Source organism: Bos mutus, chromosome 11, assembly GCF_027580195.1.
Source record: "Bos mutus isolate GX-2022 chromosome 11, NWIPB_WYAK_1.1, whole genome shotgun sequence".
NCBI classification, from domain to species: Eukaryota; Metazoa; Chordata; class Mammalia; order Artiodactyla; family Bovidae; genus Bos; species Bos mutus.
In genome coordinates, this window is record NC_091627.1 from 28,213,007 (window position 1) to 28,226,562 (window position 13,556).

The 13,556-nt window shown below is 33.4% G+C and overlaps 1 protein-coding gene across 1 annotated transcript in view; it reads right to left on the reverse strand.

The window, feature by feature from the left end:
- Positions 1-13,556, reverse strand: part of PUM2 (pumilio RNA binding family member 2) — a 115,898-nt gene that overhangs the window by 74,898 nt on the left and 27,444 nt on the right. Inside the window, 5 exon segments of the mRNA XM_070379166.1 lie at positions 180-273; positions 517-787; positions 3,794-3,963; positions 4,525-4,712; positions 7,580-7,688. Coding sequence (XP_070235267.1) covers positions 180-273; positions 517-787; positions 3,794-3,963; positions 4,525-4,712; positions 7,580-7,688 — 832 coding nt within the window.

Consider the following 13,556-nt stretch of genomic DNA (forward strand, 5'->3'; position numbering starts at 1 on the left):
TACAAGTAAAAGCCAAACTGTTCTTTCCTAATCTTTACTCTTGCCATGTAATCTACTACTGTTTTATCTCAATGAGATGTTTCAGGAAGTAATGAAATAACACCATTAAATAAGATCTAAACACTTTAATACAAGATTTTCTAACACTGTAATTAAAATGGTAACTTATAAAGACTCACCTATATGTGGCTGCTGAGCTGTGGCTAATGCATACTGCTGCTGCTGAGCTGCAGTTAACTGCTGAACTGTTAGTGCATTAGTCCTCTGAAAAAGCTATTAAGAAAAATATTGAATACAGAGATTAGTCTCATAGCATTTCATTTTTGTTTAGAAAGCTAAGAACGGAATATTACAAATACATATTTTAATCACTTTCTTAACTATAAGGACATTTTATTCAATAAAACATTAAAGTGTTTAAAAATATCCCTATTATTTATGTCAACATCTCACAGCACTTCAGGCTATACTACTACTAGCTAAGAGGAACATTGCTAAAGGAGGAGTATTCTTTACCTGCTGCTGGGAATTGTAGTCAAAAAGGCCTACAGTAGCTCCTGAAGAGTCCATTGGTACCTGATTACCAGGATAGTCAAACTGTAAGGAATCCAGACCAACTTGTTCCATGGCATCCAGATTCTGAGTTTCAGGATTTGAAAATTCTTCAACAAGTGGTTTATTAGTTGTAGGATTAGGAAGAGGCCCCAGTCCTTCTGGGGGATTAGTATTGGGGCCCAGGCGCTCAACTACTTCAGTTGGAGAGGCTTGACGACTTCCAGGAGTACGACTATGTAAAAGAAAACAGAAATGAGTAAAAGTAACAAGTATGTCAAAAGGTGAAATCAGAAAGTAGGAAAATCACGGAAAACAAATGGTGGTAAAACACAAAAGGCAAATTAGGGACCCTAGGTCACTAAACATTGCTCTTTATCGCTTTTTTTTTCCTGTTTAATCCAGCTTACACTTAAAAGCTGACATGGTTTCATTGTTCAATTATTAGTGACAACTGTCCCCAATTTTAATAGCATAAAGATGTAATTCAATTTTACAGATAAGGAAATTGTCCAATATCACGATTTAGACTTAGAGTACTCAAAACTTTTGTTTCAAATCACAAACAAAATGAGCAGTGGGTATGAACAGCAGACTACCATGCAACAAATATGAGAAGACTTGAAACCAAAATCTACCCACCATACTCCCATCCTGTCTACTAGCATAGCTGTCCTAACATCTTGCCTAATACTTCGGGGGGGCGGGGCAGGGTGGGAAACTGGCCAGAAAGCATCATATGGCCTTCAGAACTGAAGGCTGTATAATACAGAATACAAAAGAAAAGGGCAGTGAACCAAGACAGAAGGCTGACTCCTGACTCTAAAACATTATTCTGAGTAAATCATTTCAACACCCAGGTCTCAGTTTCCTTGAGACAGAGGAGGTGACACTGTAGTCCTATAATAACAAAAACAAAAAGACTGTTTGTAAAAACCCTCTATGAGCTCTCCAAAAACAATCTTTATCATACCAAATTGTTTCAGTTTAAATCACAATAAATAAAAATGAATATTTATCAAAAGTTAAGCATGTACATCAATGAAAAGTATAATTCTATATACAAAAGAGCAACTTTCTCTACCGATTAGTCTTAATTTTCTGAAGAAATTTATTAACACTAAATTTTAAGCACCGACTCTTCTCTTTTTATCATCATCCTTTACAGTCTAAACTATTTTCACTTTATTTCTGGACATAATTGATCCTTATTAACAGTCTCCTTCCTTCTGTGGAAATAATTTATATAAGATCTTTTCCTTCACAAGAAGTAAATTCATTCTGAAGAACTATCATTTCATAGTATATTCAAATATAAGTACGTTAAATAAATGGTAGTAACTATTATAACCGGTCTTTAAATGTCAACGGTTATCCATATGTAACTGCCCCACCTTTAGGTACTTTACAATGGAATAAATCTGCTAACACGTACAGAACATTTCACAAAGCAATTGACTAATTACAAGAATTGTTTTCCAGATACTTTAGGTTTGTGGACTTACATTTTATTTCAAAATTAACCACTGTCCTTGCAACATCAGAAGAAATTTCAAACTCCTTTCCCCTTTATCCACAATTAAAATTTTCATGTGCATAATCCAAAGGCTTTTCATTCAGAATATATGGAAAGAAAAAAAAAAAACTGAAAGGATCTTAAGTCAGTCCATTGAAAAAAAGAAAGAGGTGGGAGGAAGGTCCAAGAGAGAAGGTACGTGTGTGCGCGCGCGCGCGCGCGTGTGTGTGTGTGTGTGTGTGTGTGTGTATAACTGATCACTTCACTGTACAGCAGAAACTAACACAACATTGTAAAGCAATTATACAACAGTAACAACAAAAAACGAAAGCCTGCTATATTTCTTTCATACCTTTCAGTTCTATTCCAAGAGATGATGTATCAGTTAATGTAATAATGATGTGCTACCATAGTGACCATATGACCACAGCTATTACTTTGAAATATTTTTATACTGTTGAAGACAATATTGCATCAGAAATACTTTATAAGCAATTTAAAAAACCTACTACAAACTTAACAGAATTAGAATGCTATTGAATGTAAAGTTCATATTAATATGGAGAAATATAGTCTTTCTTTTTTTTTTTTTTAAGAAATATAGTCTTTCATACAAAACAACTCTAATACAGCAAAAAAAAAAAAAAAAGATTCAAAAGAAAAAGTCATTATGCTATGAGTGGTGCTATTTTCTTGCTATAGTTAATGGTGTATTAACACTTCAATTATAAATGTATGTTCTGCAGGGTTTATAATCAACTCAGTTTTAAATGCATGCCCTTGAAACACAGATTAGGTAATAGCAGAAGAGCAAAATCAGAATAAGGTTCTAAAACAAACTGAGTAGCATTAAATTTATTTCTTGTCAAAAGAGGTTTACTGGTTTTGGATGCTTTTTTGCATTTAGAACAGATTTAAATGGCACTGTTTTTAAGAAGTATTGTTACTCTGTTTTTTGATAATTAAAGGTAGGTACATGTTTATGTTTATTAACAACTAACTAATATTTCATGGTTCGTAAGATCGCAAAGAAACAACTATTTTCAGGTATAGGCCCCAAAGCATCTGATTACTGAAGTATATTTCAGTATATGAAGAAACAACTCCCTAATATTTAGATGAATGTGCACTGCCTAAGTCCAAAGGCTAGAACAAAAGAAATACTTGCCATAAAAAGACAACAAAAAATCTACAACTGAACTTAAATTCTGAACGTAACACTAATTTTTAGAAGTCTGATATGTTCTTCCCATCCTAATTTCAGGAATATGATTAAGTATCAGCACAAACTCAGAAAAGGGGGATAGGATACAATACAGAGATAGAAGGAAGAGGAAACTCTACAGAAAGGTGCTGAAGAGCAAACTCAAGAAGAGTTTGCCAAGAAAAATCACAGATTAAACCTTAAATTCACTAAACTTTAGCAGGGAGAAAACAGTTAAAATTTAGACTACCATATTAGTAGAAAGGTAATAGCAATTTCTAACATTACTTAATGGGATGCACTGTTTTAGAGAATTTTGAAGACTTATCTTTTTAAAAAATGGCACATAATCATTAACTAAATACTCCTTATAAAAAATTTTAAATCTTCCAGATTAATACAAGGTACAAAGGGAAATTAAAAAACCCAAAGTTGGAAAAATACCTAAATCAGTCATATCAGCTAGTAGCAATAATCCCTAAAGAAATATGATTTTCTTCTTGAGAAAGTGAAAATCTTACTTAAAATCTTTGCAATCGGCATCCATTCCATTTGGCAAACCTCTGCCATTTATTTTAGAATCATCATCATCTCCTTGCTTAAGATCTCTGTTTTGGTCCTCCTCAAATGGAGAAGCCTTGCCTTTTTGATCTCCTTTCTCAGGTCCATCTGTTTCAGCATCTCTAGTGCCCTGAGGAAAAAGAGTCTGTTTGATTCTGAATATTTAATAGAACACAAAAAAAGGCACCACAAGGTGACCTAAAACTACACTATAGTGCATGTAAACAATAAAAACATTGAATCTTATTTTAATTTTGTAGTCAACGAATTTATCAAAGGCCAAAAAAATTGAGTACAAACCAGTGATTTATAACAGAAGGGCTAAGGCAACCTTAACTATAGCGGTGCTAGAAAAGCAGTAACACCACAAGTGAAATTAAAATTCTACTTAATGAAAGATGATTTTGTTTTTTTAACTGTCATATCAAGTACTACCATGAATAAGCAATTTTAATCTTACAAACTTTTTAAATTAATATGATTTTTTTGGAAACATGATTAAGATTATAAATATTCCCAGCGGTTCTACCATTTCATGTATTTCAAGAAGGGGCCAAGAGAAGAAAACAAGAGCACCAATAGCTATAAAATTACCTTTAATTCTAGGAAGGGCCAGAATAAGAAACTGACTTAAAGACAACCGAATAACCATCTAGCAACTTAAAAACATTTCTTCATTCAAAATACTTACAAAAGTTCCCTTCCTAAATCGAGAATCCAATTTATCAGCAGGAGAAGAACTTAATACATATTCTACCATGCTCACACCAAGGCCTCCACTTTCTGATCGCGGAGACAATATTGCATTTACTTCACTGTTTCCATGAAAACCCTGTCCAGATCTTCTCTGTACCATAATAGGCTGGGACATTGAATGGTCTGTTTGGAAAAAAGAAAACAATTACAAATTTGTACCTTTAAGCTAACCAAATGTATTCATATCAATTAATACACTAAAGAAAAATCAGCATACTGAATTAATATACTAAGGAAAAATCAGTATATTGTTTTGTTTTGAATGTTACTGTAATCTTTATAAAAACATCTTCAATCTGTTTAGACTCAATGCCCTTTGGACATTTCTTGAGAATACAGATTAAGAAAGTCATTTGGTAAAAAGCAGGTAAAAGGCTATCTGAAGAATAATCAAATTCAGAAGTCACTGGCAATAGAAACAATTTGAAGTCTCCACTGCCTTTAAGCCTCTTATTAATAAGTTCTATTGTCAATTCAGAACAACTCAAACCAAAAAACTTTAGAAATAAAGTTTTTTTTGAAATAAAAATAACTCCTCTTAAACTTTAGAAATAAAGTTTACTTTGAAATAAAAATAACTCCTCTTAAATTGACGGAGGCACTTCTCAGGCTCATAGTCATGTACTGGACAGATTCAGAATACATGGCTGTACTGCTATAAACATAGATGACTAAGTTCATTCAAAAAAGCCAGTAATATCACAGAATTTTCTATTCTTGGTGTAAAGACTAAGAATCAGTTTTTTAAAAGATTCCTTTTTAAAGATTAAAAATATTTTTTAATTAAAAAAATCCTTCTAGTCTAAAAGTTTACCATTTATTTTTAACAAAAAATTATCCATCTGGTACAAATACCTTTTCTACGTATTTTGTGATAAAAAGGCAATACTTAAGATCTGAAAGCAAATACAAACATAAAAACATTTGAGGCAAGACTCACCCAGATTTGCAGAAAAAAACTTTGAACCAATATGCTAAGCATTGTGATATGTATGTGGGATCTAAGAACACAACAGTCCCTGTACTCTAAGAGATTATAGGTTTAACAGGAAGCAATCATAGTAAGAGTAAAAGCACTTCAATAAAAATAATCCAGGATACTATGGGGAAGAGAAAGAGTATTCATCACTTATCCCCAGTCTTAGAGTGAATCCCAAAGGAAGTGATATGAAGGACAGAGAGCAAAAAATAGGTGAAAATGGGGGTGGAAAGCACTCTGGTTAGAGAAACCAGTATGCTCAAAGACCTAAAAGTGCCAGGAGAACACAATGAAATTAATAATCATTTTTATTGAACATGAAATAATTCAGTTCAGCTGAGAAGGAAGTATGTGTATGATAAAATTTCCTGTGGTCATGGAAAGAACTGTAGAATGACAATTCTTTTAGGACAAGGAATGTCATTTGCATATTTATACATGCTTGGCACTCAATAAATGTTTACTTAGTAAACAAAATCATCCATCCATTTCTAATTTTCTCATGTCTCCTGGTAAAAACTTATATTCATCTTCAAAATTTTATCCATACAACAAAAAAAGTTGGGAGAGGGAATACAAGGAATTAACTAAAATTATAAACTTGACACTAAAAAGATATATCAGGAGTATATAAACAGTTGCTTAAATGTTTTACTGTTGGTACCAGTTGTCTTCCAAATACAACATACCAAAAATATCTCCCTAACATTCATCTTGAAAGGATTTCTCATTACCATGTTGTGCTCAAGATGTTTTGCTTTGGAATGCTTTTAAAAATATTTGGTTCTGATAAATAAAGCAATTAACCATTTACCTTTCAAAACAAAAATCAAAACATGCTTTTCAACCAAATTTTCAAGCATGTTGTTTTAGCAAACAAAGTGCCTTTTGTGTAGAAAATGTATCCTGGCCCAAATAACTGAATAAATTAAATTATATAAGTTTAATCTATATAGGTTAATACAAATCCAGGAAAAAAAAATTCCGAGGGCAGGGATCACATATCTCATTTATCTTTGTATTCTCCAAAACTGGCACATTATATTACATATTGGTTGAACGCAAATAAAATTCCCAGTATTTTAGTCTAATTTAGTATTTAGCAAAGTTTTCAATCTGTTTCTATTTTGATTATAAATAGTACTAAAAATTTTCAGCTTTTCCTAACTTTTAAACAATTACCTTTAAGAACAAAATTTAAAACCGTAAAGAACTTAAAAATCTTCTTAATGATTTAAGGAGAAAAAAAGTACCTGGCAATTTATACTCAAAATAGAAAGTTAATTCCAGAAACTTGATTTTATATTACTTTGATCATCTTGTGTAGTTTTAATAAGCTGCTTTTAGTTATAAAGCGGAATCTTACTTGTTAAATACATGTTGAGAGTTTCACATGTACATCTCAAATTTTACTGAGAAACATTTAAAAATATAATCAGTAGTATTTTAAGAATATAAGTATGCTCTGTAATTTACCAATAAATACTGTCACCCGCATGAGTTACACTCCTTACATTCCAGTTCCTTTTCCCTTAAGAATTTCTTGGACCTCAGTCTTTGTTTCCTATGGATATCAAAAACATTCAAAGGCTGCTCCCTGTCTGGGAATTCTATCTTACTATGGGGGTTTATTTCCTTTATGGTTGTGGCTAATGTTTAATAAAGCTAGTCTGAGCTGCAGTTAATAGATCACTATCCATTGATACAATTCAAGCTTAAAAATTCCTATGGTTAAATTGTGTCCTATATTTAAATGGAAATTAAGAATTTTATAATCAGAGTTTAACCCCAAATAAAACTTAATAAAATCTTACTGTGACAAACATTTCTAATCAATAAATGAACCATTAGGTATGGCTTACTTTACATAAGAAAATGTGTATTATGAGGACACATGAAATCCTCAAAGATACCACAAAGTTTCTCCAGGTATCGTTTGGGAGCAGTAGGGTTTAAAAAAAGTCAAGTATTCAACAAATCCAGAACTCTCGCACATACACCAATAACTTACGAGAAGTTCCCCATGCAGTCTCTCTCCATTCATCATCCCCAAGAAATATGCCTTTTTGTCCATCTTTTGTTGAATCATCAGGTTCCCAAAATTTTTTGGTAGGCAAAAGCTATATGGAAGGGAAAAAATTATTACATTTAAATTTCATCCTAAGTACAAAAAGCGAAAACACAGCAGAAAGCAAACTTACCATCAATAGGCACAAGTTAGTTTTCAATGCTAACGAAAACTCAAGAGTGCCCTGTTTCCTAATTTGTCTAGTTAATAATAACTCCCCATTTATGCTTGGATACTGGTTCTAATAACTCTATACCTGAAAAGTCAACTTCATACTTCTGCATTTTTCAAATGGTTTTACTGTCATGTGGTATTTTTAATGAATTCTTTCAAAAGACTTACTAAATTTCTTAAAACAGATAATACAATAAAAATATTTATACAAATGATTAAAATTTTCTCTTTACTTCCAAGTACTGCCCTTGGAATATCTCCTATCCTACAGCTTCAATGACAGACAATTCTTCTTACTTAACAATTCATTTGAGGTGAACTTCACAATTCTTCCTATGTTCTCAATAGTAACAATCTACTGATCCTAAAGCAGGAAGCAGGATGGTGGAAGAGATACATTAAGAAGACCCTTAAATACTTTTTGAGATAATCTCAAAGCCCTGTGTCCAATTCTATGTTGTAACACACGGAAGGATATAAAACTGTGTTGGTATAACTATTTGATGATTAATAAAAATGTACATTTGGTCAATTCCTAATGAGACTTTATAGTATTCATCCAGGTCTCTCCTGTCTACCTTTCCTGACACTCAGAAGAACCAGACTGAGGGTATGTTTGTTTGAAAAGAACAGACTGGTTTTCTAAACAATGCATGTGACATTTAAGTAAGCATCTGTAAGACACTCATTCCTTTCAGCCCATAATTATTAGATCCTCATAATTAAGCTTGTATATACTTCTATTGCTACACTTAAAACACTAAATTACCTGTATCTGCCTCTGTAAGGGCATGGTGACCTTATCTTCAGAGAGCTCACAAATATATAACACCCATACTATAATGAACTTAGTGAAACTTATATGGGGTCTTGAGAGATAAGACTGTGTGTGTGTCAGGGATCTAAAGTGTGAATGGAAGGTGGGGAGGACATAAGAAGTGATGAACAAAGGCACAACTTGAGAAAACGCATAGTTTGCAGAACAGGGTGTGAGATGGACGAACAGATGTGGGAGCTGATGCTGTGAAAGCTATCTAGGCAGATTATGAGGAACCTCAAAGTTCTAAGAATAATGGATATTCTAGACCAGAGGCAAGGAAATCATTCAGGAGAATTACAAGAGAGTCAAGACGACAAGAACTGAAACAGGGCACTGACAGAAAAAACTGAGAAAATAAAATAGATTTCAGAGACATTCAGGGGAGTCAATAGGATACTAACAAAAATGAAAGGCTGATTAAAAAGAATAAAACTTTACAATGTGAGTAACAAGGTAAATGATAGTACTACCGACCAAAACAAACACAAAAACAGGATAAGCAGCTTTTGTGGGGAGCAGGGTGGATTCAATTTGGGCGTATGCCTAATCTATGGATCTTTTGCTAAACTAAATACTGTTAATTTTAAAGGAAACTAAGTTGTCTATTTAAAAAAAAAGAAAAAAACTTTTGCCATGTTAGGATCTTCCTGAGCTGCAAATGATTTGTATTTAAAGTACAGACATTTTATTTCTATTATTATTTTAAAAGAGATTTTGTTGATTTATTTTGGCCACAACTACGCAGCTTGTGGGATACTAGTTCCCTGACCAAGGGTTGAACCCTACCGAGGTCAGCGAAGAGCCCTACACACTGGACCAACAGGGAATTCCCTAAAGTATAGGCATTTTAAACAATGATCTATACTAATAAAGATTCCAGTAAAATACAACTTTGGTTGTTTCGATTTTTAAAAAAATCTCACTATAAAGTTTCATGCAAATATTCAAACAAAATGTTAAGATGATAATATAATACTAAAACACTGCTCTTGATATACTTAAATTATTGAACAATTATTCACAGTGAAACCCAAGTTAATCCCTTTAAAGTACTGTATAAATAAGCCATTTTAGGCAGAAGAAAATGGTTCCTATAAGAATAAGATTTTTATCCTACATTTCATAAAGATAAGTGTTTTAATATTAAAATAAGGATAACAAGTAATCAAAAATGAAGTCATAATAAGTTAATTAGAAGCATTTATTAGACATAGAAGCGGCTGAAACAAACTGATCTTGTGAGGTAGTAGAAGTGAGAATTTTTTGAGGAGACTATTCCAGTCTTTTGGGATAAGATTCCATGTAATGCTATAATAGTTCACAGATCACTGCTTTGACATTCAAACTATAAAACCTGGAGGGAGTCTACACCAAGGACTTATTCAGTGTGCCTACTTTCTGCCAAGCACTGTGCTATGACTATCTCTTCATTTTGCAAGCATTTATAAATTATCATGGACAAACAATTTAGTAGTTAATAAAATTAACACTTCTCCTAACAAAGGCCTTTATCACCATTCCAGAGACAGCTGTGACAATGCAGACACTGATTTCAAATATTGTTAGAGAAACTACTAGCCAAGAATTAAGTTAAAATGGACTAAATATAGGGGAAGGCAATAAATAGAACAGCTTAAAAAAAAAAAAAAGTAAAAAATTAAGGGGTACAGTGGTTGGAATAGCAATAAAAAGTGTTTTGCCCCTGGAGACTCTTTTACTGTAGCAGAAATGGGAAAGCACATTACAGAAAAGGCTAAGAGATCTTGAAGATCTGTAAAATACATTATCTAATACTGCTTCATGTTACTTCCCTAATTCGCAAAAGCTCTAAACCAAGGTCAAACAACTTGGTATTTCTTGTCAAGAAAATACTCCCCTGTCCTTCCAACTCAGAAATGATTAGGTGGACATACAGATTCAAATCCCCACTATCCACCATTTCATTAGTTCTTTCTTTAAAGAAGCACTTATGCCTTGCCCTTTTCATCTCCAAAGAAATCAGTCAACACTCTAGTAAACTACTATACTACTTCAAAATAAGTAATAAATAAAATTCTTGCTAGAATTTTTATTATGAGTTACACTTACACGTTAGATTTTTCTAATACAAATTGTCAGGTAAAATCACCAAACCAAAAAAATTAACATAATTCTAAAAATTAAGAGAACTTCAGGGCTTTATGTCTACATTATAGTGTTCATATAACATCCAAACTGGGACAGTTTGAGAAAGAGAGTACTAATAACAATTATGCCATGAAAACATGTATCTGGACTGTCTGAACAAATCAGGATATAAGGTGACTCTATTTACAATGGAAGTTAATACAAGGTACAGATGCTAACAATTAGGCATGTAGAAAACAAAAGCCACAAGGGAGTCCTCTAGAACTGCAGAATGGTGCTTTTCCAGACTTTAGTCCTCTCTGTTAATAAAAGATATCGATACTTAATGTTTTCAAATCACACTACTCTCAAATCTTTTACATTCTCAATACCTCTTAATATCACAGCAAATATTATTAGATGTCATCACTTCCAATGGGAAGCAGTACTGTAAACAGTCAAGGCACTCAAGACTTCAATCTGTTGTTCAAACATTATTACATTGTACTGGGCCACATAATTAACTCAGCCTCAGTTTCTTCATCTGAAAGGTAAGGATAATAATAAAGCTACTGTTTTAGAGTTTCTATGAGGTTAGAATACAAGAACACAAATAAACTATTTAGAACAGCATTGAGCATATGCCAAAATAAGTAGTAAATATCTTCACGACCAAAAGTATGAATCTTAATATTACCAAACATGAATAACATGCTGTCCAGTAACATTTAACTGGCTGATTATTTTAAATGATTATAATAACATTCATTACAAATATCTTGTCTATAGCTGTTTGCCTTCTTTTTTAGTTTGAGTATCCTAGGGGGACCATGAAACTACACTTATAAAACAGTTGCCTAATAGTTATATTTTGCATAAGGACACAGAATCAGAGATTAAGTAAACTATCCAAGATTACATATAATATTACATACATGTATAGCTAGTTAGGCAGCGTTAGGAGTTGAACCCATAAATGCTTAATTACAAAGCCCATATTTTTACACTTAACTACCACAGAAGACGTTTCTTTCCAATAGTAGTCTAATTTATCAGTATTCTAAAAATATCCAGTTATTAGGCCACAATAACCATAATGAAAAAAATAAAAGCTTCAGATATTATCATGATATTCAGACCATATAATGTAGATATTCATTAGAGTGGATAAAGTTCAAGACAGAATGGCTAAGATAGGAATTTACAGACATAACTATAATCAGCTCGGAGAAGGCAATGGCAACCCACTCCAGTACTCTTGCCGGGCAAATCCCATGGACAGAGGAGCCTGGTGGGCTGCAGTCCATGGGGTCGCTAGGAGTCGGACACGACTGAGCAACTTCACTTTCACTTTCATGCCCTGGAGAAGGAAATGGCAACCCACTCCGGTATTCTTGCCTGGAGGATCCCAGGGATGGCGGAGCCTGGTGGGCTGCCGTCTATGGGGTCGCACAGAGTCGGACACGACTGAAGCGACTTAGCATAGCATAATCAGCTGGTTTCCACTCCAGTTATCCCTAACATCTCAGATCAGAGCATTTGAGAGACATATGTGACTCATACAAGTACTATTCTTATTACTACCTTCAAAGAGTCAATCTTTCTCAAGGTCATATAGCACTAGTGATAGACCTGAGAGAAAACGGAAGTCTCCTTCATCTTCTCTCCGATATGTTTTCCACTTCACCATACTACCTGGGATCTAACTACACAAATTTTCTTTAATGTTTTCTTTAAATATTACTGTGTCAGAAAAGAAAGGAGAGAGTTTTGCCATACTAAGCTATGAAATACTTCCCAAAAACACATTAACTCAATGATTTAAAGTTAAATTTTGGGTTCCCTAAAGAATTTCAGGCAGGAGCCTTTTTCTTATTTAAAAGTCTATGTATATATACTCACTCACACACTGAATTCCTGTTAATTTTTATATATAAAAATAGGTAGGTATGTGTCTCACTTTTACTTTTCACCTTCCTGCATTGGAGAAGGAAATGGCAACCCACTCCAGTGTTCTTGCCTGGAGAATCCCAGGGACAGGGGAGCCTGGTGGGCTGCCATCTATGGGGTCGTACAGAGTCGGACACGACTGAAGCGACTTAGCAGTAGCAGCAGCAGTATAGTTTTAAAACAACATACTAATGAAAATGAGGTCAACCTCCTATGGGTTAGCTTTGCTCTTTTTAAGCCATGTGACATAATACAAATTGGGGCTTTCTGGCAAAAATGTGCTATGGAAAAAATTGGAAAGGATGAGTTTATGAATGCATGATTACAAAGCTATTCCTATTTTGGATGAACAACCAGAAGAAACTGTCCTTCTGATGATGAGTCAGTAAAAGCTATCACGATCTACATAACCCAATACATTTGGAAATAACCCTATATGCAATGCAGTGCTCTGTACATTAGATTTACAACTTAAGACATAATAAATAAGTAAAGCTTTATTTAAAAAAAAAGTCAAGATAGGGCAATATATTAGAAAAGGATTTTGCATTGAAAAAATAAATAAGCAATTCTAGAAAACTCAAGCCTGCTTTTAGTTCATTACAATGAATGAATTCTGGCATAAAACAACAAGCCTCACCTGTCAGGAAAGGAGAAGACTGGTGAGAGAGAGACAGACAAAGAAGGAAATCCCAGAAGGTTCCCTGCTGCCTGTGAGATGAGGAAAGATAGAAAGGCTTGTGGGAGAGGGAACCCAGACAGAAACCTCAAAAGGTTTCTCACTATCTCTTAGAGTAACAGAATTAGCTGGTAAACTGTTAAGAAAAAAACTTAATTAGTGAATAACAGCTTATTAAAAAAAAATACATT